The sequence below is a fragment of the Haliaeetus leucocephalus genome, unplaced genomic scaffold (assembly GCF_000737465.1).
Source record: "Haliaeetus leucocephalus isolate CR32 unplaced genomic scaffold, Haliaeetus_leucocephalus-4.0 Scaffold162, whole genome shotgun sequence".
Taxonomy (NCBI): domain Eukaryota; kingdom Metazoa; phylum Chordata; class Aves; order Accipitriformes; family Accipitridae; genus Haliaeetus; species Haliaeetus leucocephalus.
In genome coordinates, this window is record NW_010972598.1 from 2,608,572 (window position 1) to 2,629,827 (window position 21,256).

General features: G+C 38.0%; 1 protein-coding gene across 2 annotated transcripts in view; it reads left to right on the forward strand.

Annotated features, from left to right (window-relative positions):
• Nucleotides 1-21,256, forward strand: part of RGS7 (regulator of G-protein signaling 7) — a 261,391-nt gene that overhangs the window by 215,638 nt on the left and 24,497 nt on the right. The window contains exons 9-17 of one of the 2 annotated variants that reach the window (XM_010562609.1): nt 948-1,022; nt 2,118-2,216; nt 2,958-3,019; nt 4,544-4,654; nt 5,141-5,266; nt 13,029-13,215; nt 16,514-16,603; nt 17,858-17,911; nt 18,730-18,810. In XM_010562609.1, the coding sequence (XP_010560911.1) occupies nt 948-1,022; nt 2,118-2,216; nt 2,958-3,019; nt 4,544-4,654; nt 5,141-5,266; nt 13,029-13,215; nt 16,514-16,603; nt 17,858-17,911; nt 18,730-18,804 (879 nt within the window). In that variant the 3' untranslated portion in view covers nt 18,805-18,810. The remainder of the gene's footprint in view (nt 1-947; nt 1,023-2,117; nt 2,217-2,957; nt 3,020-4,543; nt 4,655-5,140; nt 5,267-13,028; nt 13,216-16,513; nt 16,604-17,857; nt 17,912-18,729; nt 18,811-21,256) is intronic. The other variant, XM_010562608.1, reaches the window with a different exon arrangement.

Consider the following 21,256-nt stretch of genomic DNA (forward strand, 5'->3'; position numbering starts at 1 on the left):
CCAAGTACTGCCAATAGCAATTTAATTTGACTTAGTACCTGTCTGTGCTGCAAGTGTGTCTTATAATATGAATTTGGATATTTTCTGCTCCTCTGTACATTGCTTTCAGTCCTTTCAGCATAAAGATAAGGAGTAAAACTTGTCCTAAAAACCATCATAGGGTCCAGCAAACAAGGCTGAACAGCAAAAGATTCTCTCTTACAATAAGCCAGACAAAATGGTAATTGAGATGCTTCTTTAGACTATATGTTGTCCTGGTTTCAGCTGGGATAGAGTTAACTGTCTTCCTAGTAGCTGGTACAGTCCTGTGTTTTGAGTTCAGTATGAGAAGAATGTTGATAACACTGATGTTTTCAGCTGTTGCTCAGTAGTGTTTAGACTATAGTCAAGGATTTTTCAGCTTCTCATGCCCAGCCAGGGCACCTGACCCAAACTGGCCAACGGTGTATTCCATACCATGGGACGTCCCATCTAGTTTAGGAACTGGGAAGTAGGGGGCAGGGATTCGCCGCTCGGGGACTGGCTGGGTGTCGGTCGGAGGGTGGTGAGCAATTGCACTGCGCATCATTTGTACATTTCAATCCTTTTATTACTACTGTTGTCCTTTTATTAGTGTTATCATTATCATTATTAGTTTCTTCTTTTCTGTTCTATTAAACCGTTCTTATCTCAACCCAGGAGTTTTACTTCTTTTCCTGATTTTCTCCCCCATCCCACTGGATGGGGGGGAGTGAGTGAGCGGCTGCGTGGTGCTTGGTTGCTGGCTGGGGTTAAACCATGACAATGTTATTTAGATTTTAGGGACTATTGCATAAGGACATCAAGTTATTATATGCCTCTGGTTATTTATTTTCTTAGCCTTACAAACTGAAGAGGAGTATCTCAATGAAAATAGTATGGAGTTCCTTTGCAGTTTTTATCTTTGTGCTTTCCTTTCTTTTTAATAGCCTGGATGCGTAAACACTACTGAAGTGGATATAAAAAAATCTTCAAGAATGAGAAATCCACATAAAACAAGAAAGGTAAGTACTGTTATTATATCAAAAGCAGGAGGTGGAGGTAATTTATGGCATGAAGTTCCATAGTTTCTTAAAACAATTTTGTCATACAGCTGCAAAGAACAAATACATGAATCTTTGTTATTATTTCATAAGCTCTGAAATGAATTTGTATTGACAAATTTGCTAATACTAAGTAAATGTTATCACATAAGAAAGGCTTTGGAGAAATACACAGAGAATGCAAAAATAAAATTCATTTTTGTTTGTGTTATTCATGTTGTTTAGTAGATTGAATAAAGAATGTTAAAATGTTTCTGTCAGTAATCAAGGAGAAAATAAATTAAAAATGCAGTGCAAACTATAACAATAGTTCTTCTTGTGCTGGTCTTAATGAAAAGGGTGTCTCTAGTTTACAATTATGCCCTAAATGGATGACCAGAAATTGTGGAGGAAATCAGCTTCATCTAAATTAGGATCCAGACATGAACAGTGTAAGTTCTCTCGGGATGTATAGACAGATTGCAACAACACTTTCTTTCAAATCCTGTTGTCATAATAATATAGATTGACTCCAACTTTAAAGTACTTCCTTTGAGGTATATTTTCATGTCAACCTGTGGAAAAATATGTTTCAAAAAGGAAAGTGGATTTAGAGGAATTTTAGCTTAGCTTATTTATGGTAGTGAAAGGTCCAGATTAGCGTAATTTACCAAGCAGTAACTCTAAATTTGGATGTCATCCGAATAATTGACTGCGATACTCTGCCTTTCAGGATACTGTTTCTTCTTTTCTTACTGGTCATCTCCACCTACTGTAAGAGCTGCCTTTCAGTGTCACCCCCCTTGTTTACTATGCTGTTAATATAGAGATATAATAAAAGTAGATCATGTGTTCCATGGCATTATAAAATTGTGGGAGTTTGGGAGTCTTTATTTTACACCATGGTACAGAAGCACAATCTTATCTGAGTGCATGGCTTATTTGCAGTTTCTTTAGGAAAAGATGATCTTGGCTAACTTCTTGAGCACACTGTACTTAAACGTCACAGTTACTATGAGTACGTGTAGAAAGCATTGTCTGAAAGCAACTATTGTTGTTCCATATGTTTTTGTGTAGTCTGTCTATGGCTTACAAAACGACATTCGAAGTCACAGCCCTACCCACACACCAGTACCAGAGACTAAGCCACCCACAGAAGATGAACTACACCAAGAGGTTTGAAAAATAACTACAAACCTGTACTTTTAAATGAACTTTTTAGGAAAGTAGGTATTAAACCAAAAATTATCATAACTGGGAAGTTGTTCATAACCGATCTAGCAAACGTTTAGTAAACCTTTTTCTTGTTTCAGGATATATGGATTTAGGTATGTAACTTCTATTAAAGCTAATGAGACAGAACCTCACATTTTTTTGTATCTTGCATTAAACAGTTAAAGACAGTTAGCAGCAGGCCACTTAGTGGGTTCTTTGTATTGCTAAGCCCACTAGCCCCTTTAGCAGTAGGCAGCTTGTTCTTCTTTTCAACACTGATTCAAAGTTTGGGGGTATACTTACCTGCCCCTGTATGCACGTATGGGTTCACACATTTATCTACTGTTTGTTAATGCTTCATTAATCTTTCCTGAGATGTTAGAATTGAGAGAAGGTAAATGTCTGAAGAATTAGTAGTTCTTTTCAAAAATCTAAAAAAAGGCTAATTGGATTTCTGTTGATGAACCTTTAGGGAAAATGTTATATTGAGTCCTTTTTCTGTCTCTGTATGATCTTTTATCTTTGATGGAAAATTCCATTTATTTTAGAACTACACTGGTGAAATGTTGTTTTAACTCAGATATATTTCTCTTCTGTGCCCTAGGATAAATTAAGGTTAAATTACAGCCCTAATCAAAAAGTTATGGAAATAGAGTCAAGCAATGAACTACTCATAAAACTCTCTGCCTTGCTTTCTTGCAGATTAAGCACTGGCAAATGCAATTAGACAGACATAGATTAAAAATGTCAAAAGTTGCAGAGAGGTAAGTATATTGTCACATCTTCTGGTTTTTCAATTAGACTGATAACTGTTGGGAAAATGTCAGTATGAAATAGCTTCAAAGAAAGAGATACAAGGGAGCTCAGGTGTCATAGAAATAACTGAAGAGAGTTTACTTTAAGTGGGAGGTATGAAGGTCTTTTATTGATAAAAGATGGCCCAGATATTCCATGATACATTTCTGATAAACCCAAGAGTCACTGAAAGCACCTCTGACTAAGTGATCACAAGTTTCACCATGCATTGGCAGGGAGGCTAAATGGAAATAGGTCTGGGGTTACTGTTTCGATATTTCAAAAAGGCAATCATTGATAAAGCAAGGGAACTGATCAGCAGAGCTGGGTGAGGAGCTCGTGCTTGAACAAAGTGAGTCTGAGCTTGCTTCAGGTCAGAGGATGTAACACTAGTAGGAATCTTTCTCCAAATAAGACCAAACTTTTTCAGGAGGGCACTCGAAAGCAAACAAAACAAAAAGCCCCTTGGAAAGACTGACTACAGCTTAGGCAGAGAAGAGGTAGAGAAAAGGAATGCTCTATCTTACACATCAAATACAGAGGTAGTGAAAATTGCAGAAAATTGAGCTGCATAAGACTTAGTAAAGGAAATAAGGCCAAATACAAATGGTTCTTCTTCCTCTCATAGAAGTTTGTGTATGTGTGTCTGCTTAGATATGTGTAGGTATGCATACACATACAAACACACATATATATATACTTATAAAGAGAATAGGTTAAGAATTTGTGTTTGCTGAACAGTAAAAATGGAATACAGATTAAATATAAATAGGAATGAAAAGGAAGAATACTTGTCCTCACTTGTCAATAATCTTTCAATAATTATGAGGCAAAAGGAAACAGAAAGCAGGAATAAGAGCATGGGAGATGTAAATTACCCAGAATACAAGCAGCTTTTAGTTTGTTCAACTGAGTCAGACCAATTCATGAATATCGAAGAATTTGGAAAAAAAATTGGAGGGTTTTGGAAAGCAATAAACTTGGGAGTAGTGCCATTTGATTAGGAAATAATAAAAATATTAACTGTATTTAAAAGAGGAATAAAGGAGTCATAGCAGCTGCAGGGCCAATAAATATGACCTGAATATCATGCAGTGTTATAGAACAGATTTTAAAGGAACTGATAATTAAAACCGTGGGGGTATAAAACATGTTCCTTTATGAACGCAAATGTGCATGGAAGAAATTGCTTGATTTAATTTATTAGTGCCTAAAGGAGCACTAAAAGGAGCTATGTGGAAGTATTAGGGAAGTTTGTAGTTTATTTTATTTCAGCTCTTGATAAGACTTGAGCCACCCCTCCTTCTTCAGGGGTCCACTTTGAAAAGGCTTGAGCAAACATATTTTTGCCTTAGCTTTGTAGCTGACTTCTGAGTGTGCACACACCTGGTTACCATGGTTCAGTTGATGCAAGGTGACTTGTTAACTGGGGTAACCTGGCCAGGTTTCCTTACCTCCTGACATGACAATGTTTGATGCTTTTGTTTTCCTAGTCTATTAGCTTATACAGAGCAGTATTTGGAATATGATCCCTTTCTTGTGCCCCCTGATCCCTCAAACCCTTGGATATCAGATGACACCACTTTCTGGGAACTGGAGGCAAGGTATATAATTTTGTTTCTTCTTTTGGGGTAAGGGGGTATAACAGTTTTTTCTTGAAATGTGAAGATCTCAGACAGAGGTATTGCAGGAAGATACTGAGGCAGAAGGACAATGCAGCATCCTTTTGGTCTTTCCAGCTTTACTGTTTCGTAAAATGGGAAAAGCTGTGGATCAATAAATCTGTGTAAAAAGTTACAGTAACCAGTTTCCAGGGTTCCAGCGTGGGGAAAAAAGACACCTTTTAAAATCTGATAACATTTCCTAGTTGGAAGTCCTTATTCTTCTGTGTAAATGCATGTGTATTACCTCCATCCTGTGTAACTACTTAAGAGCCTGGTTGCTCATCTCTGAACATTGCACAGTTATGAGCAATCTGGAAGGTGAGAAATCCGCAGTTGAACTTTAGGATTTAGTCTAAATTATGAACACAGAGTATTAGAATACTGAAGTATTGCTGATTGTGGGTTCTGTTGTTTTTTCTTCTGTAGCAAAGAGCCAGGACAGCAGAGGGTGAAACGATGGGGGTTTGGCATGGATGAAGCTCTGAAAGACCCTGTGGGAAGAGAGCAGTTTCTCAAATTCCTGGAGTCAGAATTCAGTTCAGAAAATTTAAGGTAAGTGAGAGGGACTTTATTTTTTAATAGCTTGTAAGATACATTGGGGTTTTTTTTTGTCTGATACCTCTTTTTCCATTTTTTGATCCCTTCAGAAATTTTCCTGTCTTATATTTCAGAATCCATTCGTGCAGATTTCTCCCTGCTCCCATATTCAGGCTGAGGGAAAGATTGATACAGTAAGCAGAGACTCACATGAAGCATATTTTCCCATTCATGTCCAACTTTTGGCCAAACTACCCACGTAAGAGCTTTCCTCTCAGCTCATTTTATTAAAACGTTTAAAACACTGACCCATTCAAAGCCTATTCAGTATCTTTTATGAAGTCCAATATTATGAGAACAGTAAAGTAAAATTCACAGACTTTCACTGTTGGTCAGGTTTCTGGGAATCATTGATCTTTTGAAAATCTCCACCAAGATTCTAGTACTCGTGGACCTGACACAACAGAAGTACTGTGACAACTAACTCTCAGATTCCTCACTAATTGCAAAATGGAAAGGTGCTGCTAGTGTATGAATCTTAAATAAATCTTTTTTAAAAGTATATACACAGAATTACTTTTAAGTGAGGGAAAACAGTTATTTGATTTTAAAAAATGATAGTCCATCCATTGGGTAATAGCACGTTTTGTTGTCCCTGTTCTGAGGAAGTCATGTTTCAGTAAGAATTATTTCAGAGAGATTAATAACAGCCTTTCTATAGTTAAGTCAAACTGTACATAGTACAAAAGCACATACAACATATTTTTCTCTTTATGCCACCTTCTTCTCAGATGTCATCTATATCACTTCTCATTCACCAATACATAAGGGGTATAAAATCCTATTTGTACACATTCTAGAACTCAGAAAAATCCTAAACTACTTTTTTTCTATGCCAGTTCTCATTCGGAAGTGGAGCAGCATAGCCTTTCATACTAGAGTTACATTTATGTAGCCTCTTACAAGAGGCATTTAGCTTTTCGTGGTGTTGATTGATAAATACTGAATAATTGCATAGACCTCCTTGTTGTTAATTTAAGTTTGTCAGCAGAGGAACTGGAGATGGACTTCTCTAAGTTGCTGACCATGTTCATATTCAAACATTGAATTTTGCATTGCAAATGTATATTAGATACTCTAGACCTTACGATATTTTCCAACTGATTTGTTTGCTGTTACCCAGATGGAAATATGGCCTGACCTGTATGTGTATGTTGATAACTTCATTAGTGACAGATACAGATTTATTTTTTAATTAAAAAATCCATGTAGTAAAATGAAATTTTTAAAATCAGAATAATACCAAGGAAAGGAAAGGTAATTATTTTATTGAAAGAGCATCCTGGTAATTCCTTATGCAGAGCAGCTGTTCAAACATGAACCTATCCAGCCCAGTGTGTGCTGCAATTTCTATGCTTTTCTATGATTAATTTGTCTCTCTGCCAACTAGACTGTTACCTGCATAATCCCTAGCTCTTTCTTCTAATCCTATTTACAACACTAACCACAGGCAAACTGCAAGTGACTGATCCAGAAAAATTCCCTAGAGAAATTTGTTCAGAGCTGATTCCTTGACATGCCACCTACTCTTCTGTGTCTCTCTCCAGATTCTTATATTGGCATTATAAAATATAATAACTGAGCAATGGTGAATATGAGCTTAAAGGCTGTCCCTGGGAAGGATCAGGCAGGGGATCAAACTTGCACTGAAAAGGTGTTTTCTGTGATGATTAACTGAAGGAAAACTGTCTCACAAGCTCAGAATTAGGTTTATGAATTCTGAAACTGTAGGGAAATCAACCCACCATTAGGCTTACACAGTAAAGTCAGGTTAGAAAGCATGAATTTGTAAAGCTCGTTGTGTATGGGAGTCAAAATGTTACAGATGTCAGTAACAGAAATGAAAAGCTTGATGGTTTCAAGCTTTACTGCTGAATAAACCTTAAATTTAAAAGATCACCAATTTCTTTGCTCACCCGTTGACCCTACTGTGGCAATTTGGTTTTTGGGGGTCGTTTTTTTCCAGATTTGACAGCCACCTTGAGAAAAAGATATATTTCCCTCCACGTCTTCCCACTGCAACAAAGTGAACTCAAGTCAGTAGCTGGCTCTTGTCCTTTTACAGATCTAATCATGATAAAATGTACAGCAAGCACCATCAAACTCCCAGTGGGATAGACAGCTGGGACCCTGCATTCAAGCTACCAAGCGCTGTACACAGGGTGCAGCACGGGACTGCAGACACTACAGAGAGATTCAGTATTAATTGATTAGAAGTCTTATACCTCGCTTTGGTGAAAGAAATACAAAAAATGTGAAATGATATCTCTACCAGATACACAGTTTCTGTTCAAGTGTGATTATCTTATGTAGCTAAAAGTCCCAGGGTTACTGTTTCATTAACTTGGACTGAGAGTGTCTAAACTGGCTGAGAATCTCCTTAGTGGATATAGATCCTGCCTTATGAAACAGAACAGGGATGAAGAAACTTGAGCCATGAGTTAAAACTAAGAACTGTGCAATGATTAGGAAAGCAACCAGGTTTCACCTTCCTACTCTGTATCTCTGTGCTTTTTTTCTTTGCCTGTAAATGGAGATTAATAGTATTTCACTCTCTAAAGGGGTGTTGTAAAGCATAGCAAAGGAATAAAACTGTCTAAGCAGTTCTGTCAGTGCAGTAGCTTCATTACAGTGTGATTGCAGTTTGCTAACACCCAGATTGGATTCTGTATTCACCTCATGCATGCTATGACTTGTAATTTCTTGTTACCGCATGGATTTTTTGGAGGGATCACTTTGCATGCTGCTCACTACACAGAACGAATAGCTAAAGTAACATATGATTTGGATAATAGATTGATAAAGTTCCCATGGCCTATTACAAAAATGGTGACCATTGTTTAAAATTCACAAGACTTAAGTTTGAGCGTGATCCAGTACTACTGAGCTTGCTCACAAGGCTGTCAGACCACTGAAAAAGGACTTTTCAAAGAGAGTGAGATAGTGAAATGAATCTTACTGCAATGTGGCACCTGATTTCTTTCATCCCTGTAGAAAATTCTCATTCCTCTCCATATCCTTTGTCTGCAGTGCTGCAGAATTCTTTAGAAAGTTAATATCCATGTGCTGATTGTACATTTGCTCCCAAGTGGTTGTTTTGTAGGAACTGCAGCCTGTAAAGATCTAAATAGTTTCAGGCCTGCCAACCTGAAAGGCTGTCCAAGTCATTATGCAGTATTGCAGTAGGTGTGATCTCCAAGGCAGTGCTAAGACTGCAAAAGCCTCCTAAGTTAATGCACAGAGAGTGGTGACAGGACATCTGCTGTGATGCACAGAAGGAAAAGCCGCTGGACCCCTTGCCCATTCCTTTGATCCGCATTATTCCCCTGTAGGGAAAAGGGGCTTTGAGTTCTGGCTGTCCAGAAAAAAAAGAGAGGGACTGAGGAGTTAGCTAGATTTAGATGTTTTCTCTCAATAAGTTTTCTCTGACCATCCCCCTGCAAGCTGAGATTTTGCGAGGTGTTTATTTTGGACTCATCCATTTAAGTTGTTGTAGAAATGTTCTGTACTGGAGATAGAGGCTTCAATTATATCCTGTAGAAAAAATAAATAAAACCCCACATAAGCACTACTAAAAATTTGCAGTGCTGCCTACAAACTGTTTCAGTCATAATGCTTAATTTTATGTTTAACTTACTTCAGTGGTTCTGGTTATTCTTTTAATAACTCCATAGCAGTGCTTTTACTAGAGTAGAGGGAGAATGGTGCAAGAGGTTAAGTTTTCTTTTTAATCCAGCCTGTTTCACTTTCACTTTTTTGGTCTTTATTGCAATCACCACTCTTGATGATCTTAAATGCAAGACATTTCTGTTTTCACTGATGGTGGAGGAGAGAGTTCTGGAAGTTACAAAGTATGAAGTTTGATTAACTGTCCTTGATGTCTGTCCTACAAGTCTGAACAGAAGTGCTGGTAATGACACTTTCCCACACAGTATGGGAACTGGTAATGTTTATCCTTCACACTCTTGATTATGAGACCCTGTTTGGGGTGCTAATAACTAGACCAAAATTTAATCCTCCAGGTTGAAATTGCCCATGCTTTATTTCTCATTCAGACTCAAGCTTAAACTCCAAGTCCCAGCAATGTTGCTATTTCTGCAGATTAGATGAGAACCACCTAGTTGCAAGATTTAATGGTTTTCTCCGTCATGTTCTTGAAGACCTTCAACACTACTATGTCTTGAAGCTTGAAGTTGTACTTGGCAAGAAGGTGGAGTCTAGGTATCAGAGAGTAGTCTTTCCTGCCCCTAGAAAAAAGTTAGCTGATTTTCTCCACGGAGTTTGTTAAGGTTTTTTTTGCTTTGCTGAAAATGCTGAAAGGTCTGTCCCCTGACCTGTTGTGTCACATACACTGGGTGCGAAGCCCACGTAATTCCCACTTCACTGTCTCCGCACTCTGCCTAAACCTCACACGTTTTGTGGAGAATCACTGCAGCCTTTCTCTCACTCTGTGTTCCTATGTCCGAAATTCAACTGATTAGCTTGATCTGGGATCTGCTGATGGCTGCCTCTGACATTTAGGTCAGTTAATGGGACAGAAGCTGTGTTGCAGCTGTGCTATTTATCTGGCAAGGCCACCCTCACTTTGAAAGTAATCCAGCTGAAGGACATAATCCCCAGATGTCTTGCAACATGTGTCTTACCATGTCATGTGGCTGGATGTACAACTGTCATATGCTTCACACTCTCACGCAGCTGTATGTCTGGCGTATGACCCAGCTGGGACAGAAGACAGCAGTGAGGTTTATACCCAGCTACTCAGGTCTCTGTTCAAACGGTACTGAGCATCTTGCAGAAACGGTCTCCATGGCAAAAACAAACCTCCACCAACAGGAGATACAGGGTTCCATGCAAGGGCAGAGAGACTGAACTCTAGTTTCTTCCACAGAGTAGCACTAAATCGGTGTATATCATTGCCCAGAAAATGCAGTTGCGTTCCCCCTCTCCCCTCTCCTGCCCTTGCACGTATTTACTGTTGCACACTGCGTGCTTTTTGCTGCAGGAGTCTTCCCTCGCTCGGGTCACAGCTCGTGAGGCAGACAGCTGTGAAAGGGGACAGGGAGCTCTTCTGATTTGAGGTCCTGCGCTGAGGTCTTGCAGACTCCATTTCAACTTCTTCTGTGCTATTGGTTGCTGTGAGATATTCAGAAAAGTTATTTTTTAAAATGCAAGAGGTGGCAGCCTTATTTTTGGCATTTCCCAACTTTGCATATTTGACTTCAACTCTCTGTAGGAGGAGGGCAGGCATTTTTTCTTGAAAGATCAGTAAGTAGATTAAAATGTTCAAATGTGTGTTGGCTGTGAAGTAAGCACCCTAGACATAACACACCGCAGAGATCAGCATTTTCTTCCCACTTTTACTGAGGTTTCTATATTTAGAGCCTCACATTTTCAATAGGGTTTTGAATGCTAATGTTAGAAGGGTAAAATAAAATTAATCTATCAAAAAGCTGGTGTTCAGCCTGTAAGGATGTGTCTGTACAACCTGCCTATTCTTTGCTGGGAGCTGAATGTTTCCTCAAAGAAGTTAAATTTATCTCTCATCTATTTGCCCTTAATTGAGTATAACCTACTATATGGAAACAGTTTACTTGCAAAAGAAAATAGCATCCTAAGGCGTGTTTGTGGTGACTTCCAAAAGTATTGGCAGTGATATAATGGAACAAACAAGAATGTGACAGCTTTGAGCTAGATCCTCAGGATGTCTGCAGGGTGATAGAAAATGTGTGTTTACAAAGAACATCCTTCCCTTTCATTTTTCTATTCCTTACCTGACTTCGATACACATGAGTAATCAGTCAGTCCCAGAAGATGCATTTGAAGGGGCTAGCACTGCAGGATATACACTTTTAAATGCAAATATCAAAAGCAGCTTAAGGAAACCAAAGTAGGTTGCCCAAATTTGACAGAGTGAACCGAATTAGAGTTTGTGAGCTGTGCAGTTTTTAAACTTGAGTTATGAGGCCTCTATTCTTACTGCATTGCCATCAGATTCTCAGGATATGTCCTCAGGCGCTGTGCAGATCTATGTTCAATTCACACTGCAGTTCATAGAGATAAGTGATGCTACCCAGAATTTTTGAAACTGATATTCTTCTGTTGGCACAGATTCCCTTTGTGACCTTGGAGAAACCACTGTACATTATTACATTATTAATATATTTGCAAAACTGGGACAATATTACTTCTCTGTCTCTTGGAGAATCTTAAGGAATCAATAGACAGAAAGATTATGCTTAGATACTATGGAAATTGAAGGGTGTAGAAATACTAAAATAGTCATCTCAGTAGAGTGAAGCTGACCATAATGGCTTGTGAGCAATGAGCTTGGGCTCCTTCCATCTGTGCTGCAAAGGAGTTTCAAAGCAGGACTATGAAGGACTAATTGCTTCCTGGAAGGTAAATAATCTCAAGTGAAGAATGTCTTATAGGAGGAATACTGTAAGGTTTTCTATGCTATGCTTTACTACCCTCTCTTAAGAGTTGTTGCAATGACTATATTGGAATTTGGATTGAGGGTGGTATTGTTTTGCTTTCTTGGAGGATCTGAGTACAGTTCCACTGTTGGTCTCCCCTAGCCCATCCCTGTTTAACTAAGCTAAGAGAGCTCAGTTTGATCTCACAGTGTAAGCAGGGTGGAAGTGCATTTTAAAGGTGCACCCAAATTATTTGTCAGCCTTGTAAAATCCAACTTATTTCACAGTTAACTCACTTCAAGGTTCAGTTTATCTATTTCCTGGGATCAGCTGTGTCAAAACAATAATGAAATGTTGTGATAGTATATATTGCATATTTAACCAAGTCAAGCTGTAGCTGAGCTCTTGGGGGGGAGGTGGGGGGAGAACTAAGTGGTCTGCCCCGTGTCTAAGCATGGGATCCTAGTTGAATTTAGAATTATTCTGTGCAGTGAGAGAGTCTAAACACCCACAGAAGAAATAACAATAAAGCAACCATAATAGCAAATGAAAAGTGAATATCAAAGCTTATAGCTAGCTAGCTGTGATCACAAAGTGCTCAAGACCTTTTTAGTGATCCTGCTCCAGGCGGAGTGAGAAGGATACAATGAACTGGCATGCACTGCATGTGGCTGCCCGATACTGGTTTGCTCAGCAGCAGAAAAGAAGACAGAATGGGTACTTTCATTCAGCATTTTAGTAAAAATATGCATGGAAATGCAATGCTGAAGAATGAAATTAAATTACAGCAGGTAAAACAAATGCTTTTCCAGTTCATACATGAGTTGTGGAGTAATAGTAACAAAATTACAGTTACGCAGTTTGTAGTTTAGCAGGACTCAGAGAGATTCACATAGAGAGCAAGAACATAAGTTCTTATTAGCTTTTGAAGGAATGTCAAAAAGCAATAGGTTTATAAGCGATATAAGCCTTGTGGTTTAGGTGAGATGAAATCTCAGTTTAATTCCAATTAAATGGAAACTTTCCCTTAAGCAAGTTAGCCATACATAAGTAATGAAGGATTTCCCACCTGTCTCATGAAGAGGCTTCTAATAATTGCTTCTTAATGTGGATTGATTACCTGACACAGTATACCGGAATGCTGACCCCAACATGAAATCACAGGTTTTTCTCATTTTAGCATGTTTTAGATTAAACCCTCTGTTACTTATTTTTATTTTTTTTTAAAAGCAAAGAAGAGTGTGAGCACTTCGTTAATGATTATAATGAATTGGAAGTCAAAATGCTATATTGTGCCATAGGTTCTGGCTAGCAGTAGAAGACCTGAAGAAGAGGCCTATCCGTGAAGTTCCTGCTCGCGTCCAAGAAATCTGGCAAGAATTTCTTGCTCCAGGTGCACCCAGCGCTATCAATCTAGATTCAAAAAGTTATGACAAAACTACACAGAATGTAAAGGACCCTGGAAGATACACATTTGAAGATGCTCAGGTCAGTTTGCAATCCTGTTTAGGGACATTTGAAATAGAATATCGGCTAGTGAAATCTACATACATAAAATAAGATATATTTGGGAATTAAAGTGCCATTTTGGCAATGCAAATGAGTAACATTCTTTCATGAGGCTTATGAATTACTAAAGCTCTTTATGAGACTTCTGTGCCTGGTATAAAGTCTTCAAGTGGGCTTCAAATAGAGCAAAGCATATAGTGCAGTGAAAATGATATTTTCATGTTCCTGTTTTCTTAATTTTCTTACTCAGTTACAACAAGAGAAAAGTTCCCCCCACACACACATTGATTTCTAGTTCTCAAGATCTGTCTCTGAAAGACTTCCCTTGATACAGGCTCAATGTCTGTTCTCTCAATGCATGTCCAAAAGTGTTGTTATCATTTATAGGAGTTGTAGGTTCCCATCATGAAAAGAATATGACCCATGTGAGAAATAACATTTTGTAACAGCTTGTGCAGATATTTCATGGATGTTGTATATTCCATACCTTATCAAACTACTATCTACAGAACATTGGGCAAAGATCCTAAAGATCTGCTCTTCAATAATGACTAATACAACAGTAAAGAACAGTCTGTAAATGTCTTACTTGGCATTTGGGGGTCTGATTTAGTCACAGTTTGAATAACATCATCAAAAGATACTTTTGACCAGAGTTAGATTTGTGAAAATACCAATATTTTTGAGATTGGAAGTAAAAGTTAAAAACCAAAAATGGTAAAACACAAATCTCTGTTTTCCTTGGAAATAAAAGCAAGTACTTCTGCATTAATTGCAACACTTCGTGTGACTTATAACTTAATATTTAATCTTTGCAGACTTCTGAGAAAAGCAATAGAAAAGAATTGGATTCACAGTAAAAGTAGTAGAACCGGTACCATCCTCCCTTTTTCATCAGCAGCCCAGTGATGAAAATTTAATTATTAATGCAAAGTGAAATGGTGTCAAAAGGAGAGGTTGAGATCATATCCCTGCAGAATTTCCTGCAGCTTGATTATTAGGTCATCATCTTGGGAGTCAGGAGATGCTGCTGCAAGTGTCCCACAAAGCAGAAAAGGGAATTGAATCGGGGCTTTCTACATTTCGGGAGAGTGTCTCTGCCCTGAATAGGAGGGGGAATAATTCTACCACCTTTTCATTTTGCTATTATGAGAATAGTAACCTATGATGCAACATAATGTTTTCATTAGACACTGTATCATACCCACTGTTTTGAAGTACTCTACATTAAGCCAAACACACAGTTTTTGCTTGCATCTGCTGACACCCTGGAGATTTAGGAATGCAGCGTATAGCAAAGACATGTTACACAAATAAACAATCTAGCAAGATTAAAGGTTTTAAAAAAACTAAGTCTTTGCAGTTGAGTCATTAAAGGACAATTAAATTCCTTGCCAGTATCTAATAATTTAAAAAAAAAAAAAAGGTGTAGAATTTCAACACCAGACCTCTCTACTCTCTCTTTTTTTTTTTTTTTTTTGCCTTCATTTATGAAAGATGTGGAGTATTCAGTCTTTATGCAAGCAGGACTTTTCTTCCTGTCAGACCTCTGCTTATTTGATCCAGTTCAGCGTACTGAACCTCGGAGCCTCCATCTCTCCGGGAGAAGGGGACAGGCTGTACCTGCCGCGTTCTGACGTGAAGCTTTAGGACCTTTACAGAGTGCCCCAACAGAAGGGACAGGGTTTTGTCAGGAGTAGGGCTCTGCCTCTGCAACAGGCTCTTTATGGCCTGCCAGTTGGGGAAGAGACCACTTATAAGTCATTCTGACAGTTGGCAGGTCATTTAATTGTGGTTAAAAATGTTTTGAAAAGCATTTCTGGAGTTGAAAGATAGCACCATGGAACTCCTTGTCAAATGAGAGTGATACATAACATAAGTAAAACTAGACCCATTGTGCTAAATAACATCCAGCCTCAATTCCTGACTAATGTGTACATTAACAATACTAATACACCCTAATTTATTCTTGCTTTTACAGGGTTGGTTTTTGCACAGGAATGACATTTTAATGCCCATCACCTTTGCTATGTACAGCAGGAGCACATTCCTTTCTGCTCTCTGCTGGCTGCGTTGGCTGCTTTCATAGAAATTAAGTGGAATAAAAACTTCCCAAATGAACCAGCCTAAGTTCTGAATATACACCAGAATTTCTCTGCTTAGTACAAGAAATACAATGAAAGGCACTTAGAATCATTTCTAGAGTTTTCTAATACAACAAAAATTAAAAGTCAGCTTTAATTTTACCTTGCCATAATTTACAAGCAAGGTGGTTTGTTGTTTTTTTTTTCTATTCACTAATTATATGCTGTACCAAGCTGAGAAACAGTATTTACTTTACAGTTTATTTGCTGTTTCCTGATTGCTGTGCTTCAAGTTTCCTATAGTGAAAGGTAGGGTTTGAGTAAAAAAATAAAACAAAAATAGCTAACACAAATGAATGGATTTAAAAAAAAAAATTTGAGAGTATTTCCTATTCTGATTGCTTTTCCTACAAATCTCTTTCCTAACTAGAACTAGAACTAGAATTACAAAGTGTCATAGATTTTTAGTTTTTCATATTTTACAGAAATGAGAGTGCTCCAAAAAAGAAAAGCTCTATAAACTGCCTGTGTCATTTGTTTTCTGGATAAGGGTTTCCAAATTTTCATATGCCTCTGAAGAATAAATATCTCGGAAATTAGATTAGCCTGGAACTGTTTTTCAATTTGCATATGTATTTTCCTTTTTATATTGTCAGCTGGATAGCAGACTAAACATCTGTCAAAGGATGTTTTCAAGAGTAGCCAGGGGATATCCTTCCTAACTTAAGCACTTATTTGTGGTGCTGAATTAGAAACCTAGCACCTTTTCCTAGCCTATGAAGCCAGAAAAGCATCTCCAGAAGCTAATTCAGAAAATCTGATGAGGAAGGATCCACAGCTCCTGATCTAGTCACTTAGCTAAAGTGGCAAATGTAAGGGAGGTTTGAAACTGGGCTTTAAGCTAGGACTCAGTTGTAAATTCTTAGAAAAATAATTCCGTAGTGGAAATAGGGACTATAAATTAAAGAAAGGTGTGTTGTGTTCTTTATATATAAAAAATAGGTGGGATTTCTGCTTTAAGAATAGGGAGCAATTCAGCCTTAGCTTCAGAACCGCAACCTGCTACCCCATAAGACTTCCTAGCCAAAATAGCACTAGCGGGTATACATTCCACAACTAACACATATGTGATTCCCTCCCATTTTACATACATCTTCTTCTATGGGAGTAACAGCTCCTTCTTTCCCTTTCAGGAGCACATTTACAAACTGATGAAAAGTGATTCTTATCCTCGTTTTATACGATCCAGTGCCTACCAGGAGCTGCTACAGGCCAAGAAAAAGGTATTGGTCCATCTTGCCTTTGTCTTGCCACTGTGCAAAGCGGTGGTTATGTTTGCAACAATACTCAGTCTTCTCTCCCCTGTGCCAGTGCAACTGGATATCTGGTAGGTGACCAGCTTGGCGTGTTTGGAGGGTCACATACACACAGGAGTTCAATATACATATATGTGTATATATCCTGCATGCGGGCATGTTTCGATAAGTTAATCTAGCAAAACTTATTTTTATTTTTACATCCCACATTGTACTGTTTTCTCTGTTATGAAGCACCTTAAATTGCAAAGTGCTTTACAAATACATTAAAAAAATAAAATAAAATCCCAGAAGAATAGTCTTTCATGTTTGCAAGTTTACTTATGTAATAATTGTTGTTCTCTTTATTCCACCTATAAAAGCTACAGAATGTGTTTAGAAACAATCTTATTCATATGAATAACTTCTAATTTCAACTACAAATATAGGGGCTTCCTAATTCTGTTTCTTTCCCTATTATTACATGAATAGTTTTGAGTAGGCTAGGAATCTGACTTGAAAGACTGATCATGTCACACTTCGGCAAACAGAGGCTCATATCTTGGTATGTAATATTTGCTTAGAAAAGTCCAGATTATGGAATGAGTTCTGAATAGACACAGCCCAGAGTATGTGGAGCAGCTTGTGCAATGCAGATTTCTATGAAGATAAATAATTTTATTAGTGGGCTCTAAACAGTAATCTCCTAGAATCAGCTGGGAGCCCTGTGCCTTGCAAAATCAGGGCCCCGATTGTTACCAGAACAAGGTAGTTATTAACACCATAGCATTCTATTGTTTATAATGTCAACCTAAAATTATATGAAAGTACTGTGTGATTTTGTTTTTTGTTCAAACATTGATTTCTGAAGATCCAATATAGAGAGATGTTGAAAATACCAGAAAGCTACAACTGTCCGTGTGAAGTCCTTAAGTTTGTGAATGTCAGTTCATTAACACAAGATGTGCACTTCATTATTTCTTTTTATTTTCAGTTTTTCTTTTAAATCAAACCAGTTTGATCCCCATGAAAAATTATTTTTGTTGAATACTATATCTGCTTTGCCCATCCCCTGTTTTGCAGAGTCCCATTACAGCTTCATACTTGTGTTTGCTTCCTGATTTATACAAACTTTGTTTTGCAGTCCATTGTTTCATCGATCCTTCTTTTCTACTCCATTTTTTTCTTGCTTTTCTTTTTCCCCTCCTTTTTGTTTCTTTTTTTATTTATTTTAAATTTAAGTTGGAAAACACTCTGGATCGTCGAACATCTTTTGAGAAATTCACACGCAATGTGGTAAGTTTGTTGCCTCGGAAGACTAGTAAACCTGATGGGACATCCTTCTCCCCTCCCCCTCACTGATCCCTACTTTCCCTTTTTGCTTCTCTAACCTGACAGTTAAAAGTGTATTCATCACAGTTTGTGAATTTTCCTAGGAATGACAGCTTTATAATGTGCTTTCATTACAACCCCTCCTCCCTAATCCCTTTCCCACTGACCTCAATAGTCACACATGGAGGAATGGACCTTTGGGAGCCATGCTTTTTGCATTAGGAAGCATGAAATTATTCACTCTTTTTTGTTTTTTTCTTTTTTTTTTTTTTTTAATTGTAGTAAAGAATCTTTGAAAACCTGCTTGATGTTGTTCCTTTTTCTGGTGCCTCCCAAAATACTAAGTCTAACACAATTTGAGTATATTGGATTTCCTTCCTATCTCCTTTTTATTCTATCAAAAAAGAGTTTGTCCCTTTTTTTTTTCAATTGGGCACAAGGAAAAATAAACAATAATAATTTCCCTATCTTCCTTAATGTCTAGCACAGCTTCTTCAGGACCAAAGAATTCATGCTGATGATGCGCAAGGGTTTGATTTGGGTTTCATTTTGATAATGGCTACAAGAAGTGATTTTTTTAAATACATAATTTTCGAAAGCTATTTCATGAAGGTAAAAAAATGAAAGCTGGTAAATTTGCTGTGGGCATTCTCTTGCCACGTGCCAAAACATCCACTGATTTCCTGATATGTGGGATTCTTTTTACTTATCCAGTTTCTTTGGATTTTTTTTTAACATTGTGAAAGTTCGAACTAAAGCATTCAACGCATTTATTTTTGTAGGGCAGAAACATCCCTATTTTCCCATGCCATAAAAACTGTACACCAACACTGAGGGCGAGCACTAACCTGTTATGAAAAGAGGTAGAAAGATCTTGGATTATACTCAAGTTTGTCTGCATTGTCTGTTGAATTGTGCAGGTGACGCTGCTGTGTGTGTGTGTGTGCGTCTGTGGCTTTTTCTGTGACCTGGTTAGTGGAGCTGTGTGCGTTGAAATGAAAAATATGAGAGCTTTCAGCAAAGATCATGGTTTTTGTTTTTTAGTTTCTAGGGAAGGAGAAGCAGTTCTCAGAAACTGCCTCCAGTATAATGAGGCTCAAGAGTATTTCCTCAAGTATTTAAAATATAAACATATACTTTCTAGTAATCAAAAGAAGAAACAAACACAGTGAAAGAACAAAGTTTTGTGAGGCTGTGGGAATATCTCACATGTTAAAACAAAACTGTAATTCTTTAACTACTTTCTTATAGGTAAAGGCGTCCTGTAATATGCTTTGAATCCACTGTAATCAGGAAGAAATTTGGATTCAATGGGACAAAGTAGTAAAGGACACTAAAAAGTAAATAAACAGCCACAAAGGAAACTATCCCAATGTTTGAAACAAAAACCCCTATATTTTGCATGGTGGTGTTGCCATAGCATGTTGCAGTGTGATTTGTGTGTTGTCTAAGCAGGTTGATCTATAAAACAACATTGTACATGGTAACATTATACATGATAATTACATGACAATTCCATAGGAAGTTCCATATGAATAAAAGAGCCTATGTTACTAAAAGAGAGTGTAGAGGGTAGGTAGCGCATCTGGGACCTCTGAGAGCCAGGTTTTTCCCAGTCACAGTGCCTGGCAAGCTGCAATAACTACGCTTATTCAGGGGAGCTTAACCAGCCCACAGCTCAGGAACAGGTTATGGTAAAGAGTATGTAAATCAGTGGCTATAGGGAGAGAAATAGCAAGCTGCAGACAGATGTGAGGAGAGTAGACCACAAAAAGGGAAAAAGCGAAGACAGCCTAGGAGGCACTAAGATGATTCTCCAATAATCCCTCTCAGAGCAGCGTTACCGATAAACCGGCAGTTCTGTGCGCAAACACTGGAGCATTATGCCCTGCAGGCGTGCCCGATTTTCATAGTACCAGAATAGCAGGATGCCAGAGATGCAAGGCAGGCCCAATAAACCAGCTGTGAGCTAGAAATGGGAACGAGGATTTCTGGATGTGAAGCGTTAGTACTTCTTCAGTAGGAGAGGGCGATTCTTTTTTCACGGAGAAAGCTATAAAATAACTGTGGTTTTGCTTTTTCTCAAACTACTACCTGTGAATCCGGGTGGAGTCTGTCAAGTCGGGTCAGGTATGAAAGTAAAACATGTCACTGCTAGATCTATATCTCTATTAGATCAGCAGCTCTGAGGCTCGAAATTAATCCAGAATGTCAGGATACTCAAGTGCAAACCTTTTCTCCAAGACGACTGAATTCACACCACCCACTGCCCCAGGACCCCTTGCCACCAGGCATCCTTGTTCTTCTGTTCTTGTTTTCCATTATGATGAGTTTATAAAATGTAATTATCTACCTTGGTACAGTGGTTCCAACTAGCAGGGATGAGGGAAATGTTTCTCAGAATGTCCTACGGTGTACTGATTAACTTGTTCAACTGTGAAGTGAGGGACTGTGGTATAGATCTGTTCTCCTGATTAATACAGAAAATAGGTGAGAAACAGGTCTTCTACAACCTGGATGAATGCTTTCATCTCTGAGTGATTCAGGAAGATGAAAATTACAGTTTCTTTTCTCCTCTGATGATTTAGAAAATTTAGACTAATTTTCACTATTTTTTTCCTCACATATCAAAGTGGGTTTGTATTGAACTAAATTAGACCTCATTTTTTTTCCATTTGAAGTGTTTAAAAAAAACCAGTAATCTTGATTGTGTTTAGGGACTGAACCTGAGAGGATGACCTTGTAATTCATAACCTGATTTGTTAAGACGGAGACTGTAAGAGGCTCCTGATCAGTGTTGATTGAAAGTGGGTTATACTTGCTACAGAAAGCATTTGTTAAACTAGAAAGTTTAGAAACTGTGTAAGGGCAATCCCTCTGTATTATTCCTTGAATTAAGTGGAAATAACCTAATATAATGAATTGTTATTCTAGTCTGATGGGGAAAAAATAAAAGTGGAGCTATATACACAAAAACCTCCTGGGCTCAACTCTGTATTTCTTTGACACTGGAGAGTTTTCTTTCCAGAAGACTTTCAGTAAGTTGGTGCGCTTTATGAAAGCCCTAAATGCTCAGTTTAAAAACATTGGCAATTTAGCTTGCTCTGGAGATTTTATAGCGCAAAGTTGCTAATGCCTTTGGCAGTCCACTACAGACAATATGAATAGTGTTAGAAACAGGTCTGCATTCACGTACAATATAGATAAAGTAATAGCAAACTGGCATTTGCTAAATGGAATATTTATTACCGAACGCTTTATAGTTTGCCTCTGAGTAGTAAGCACAGCTCTTCTTGGTTTGCCTCACCT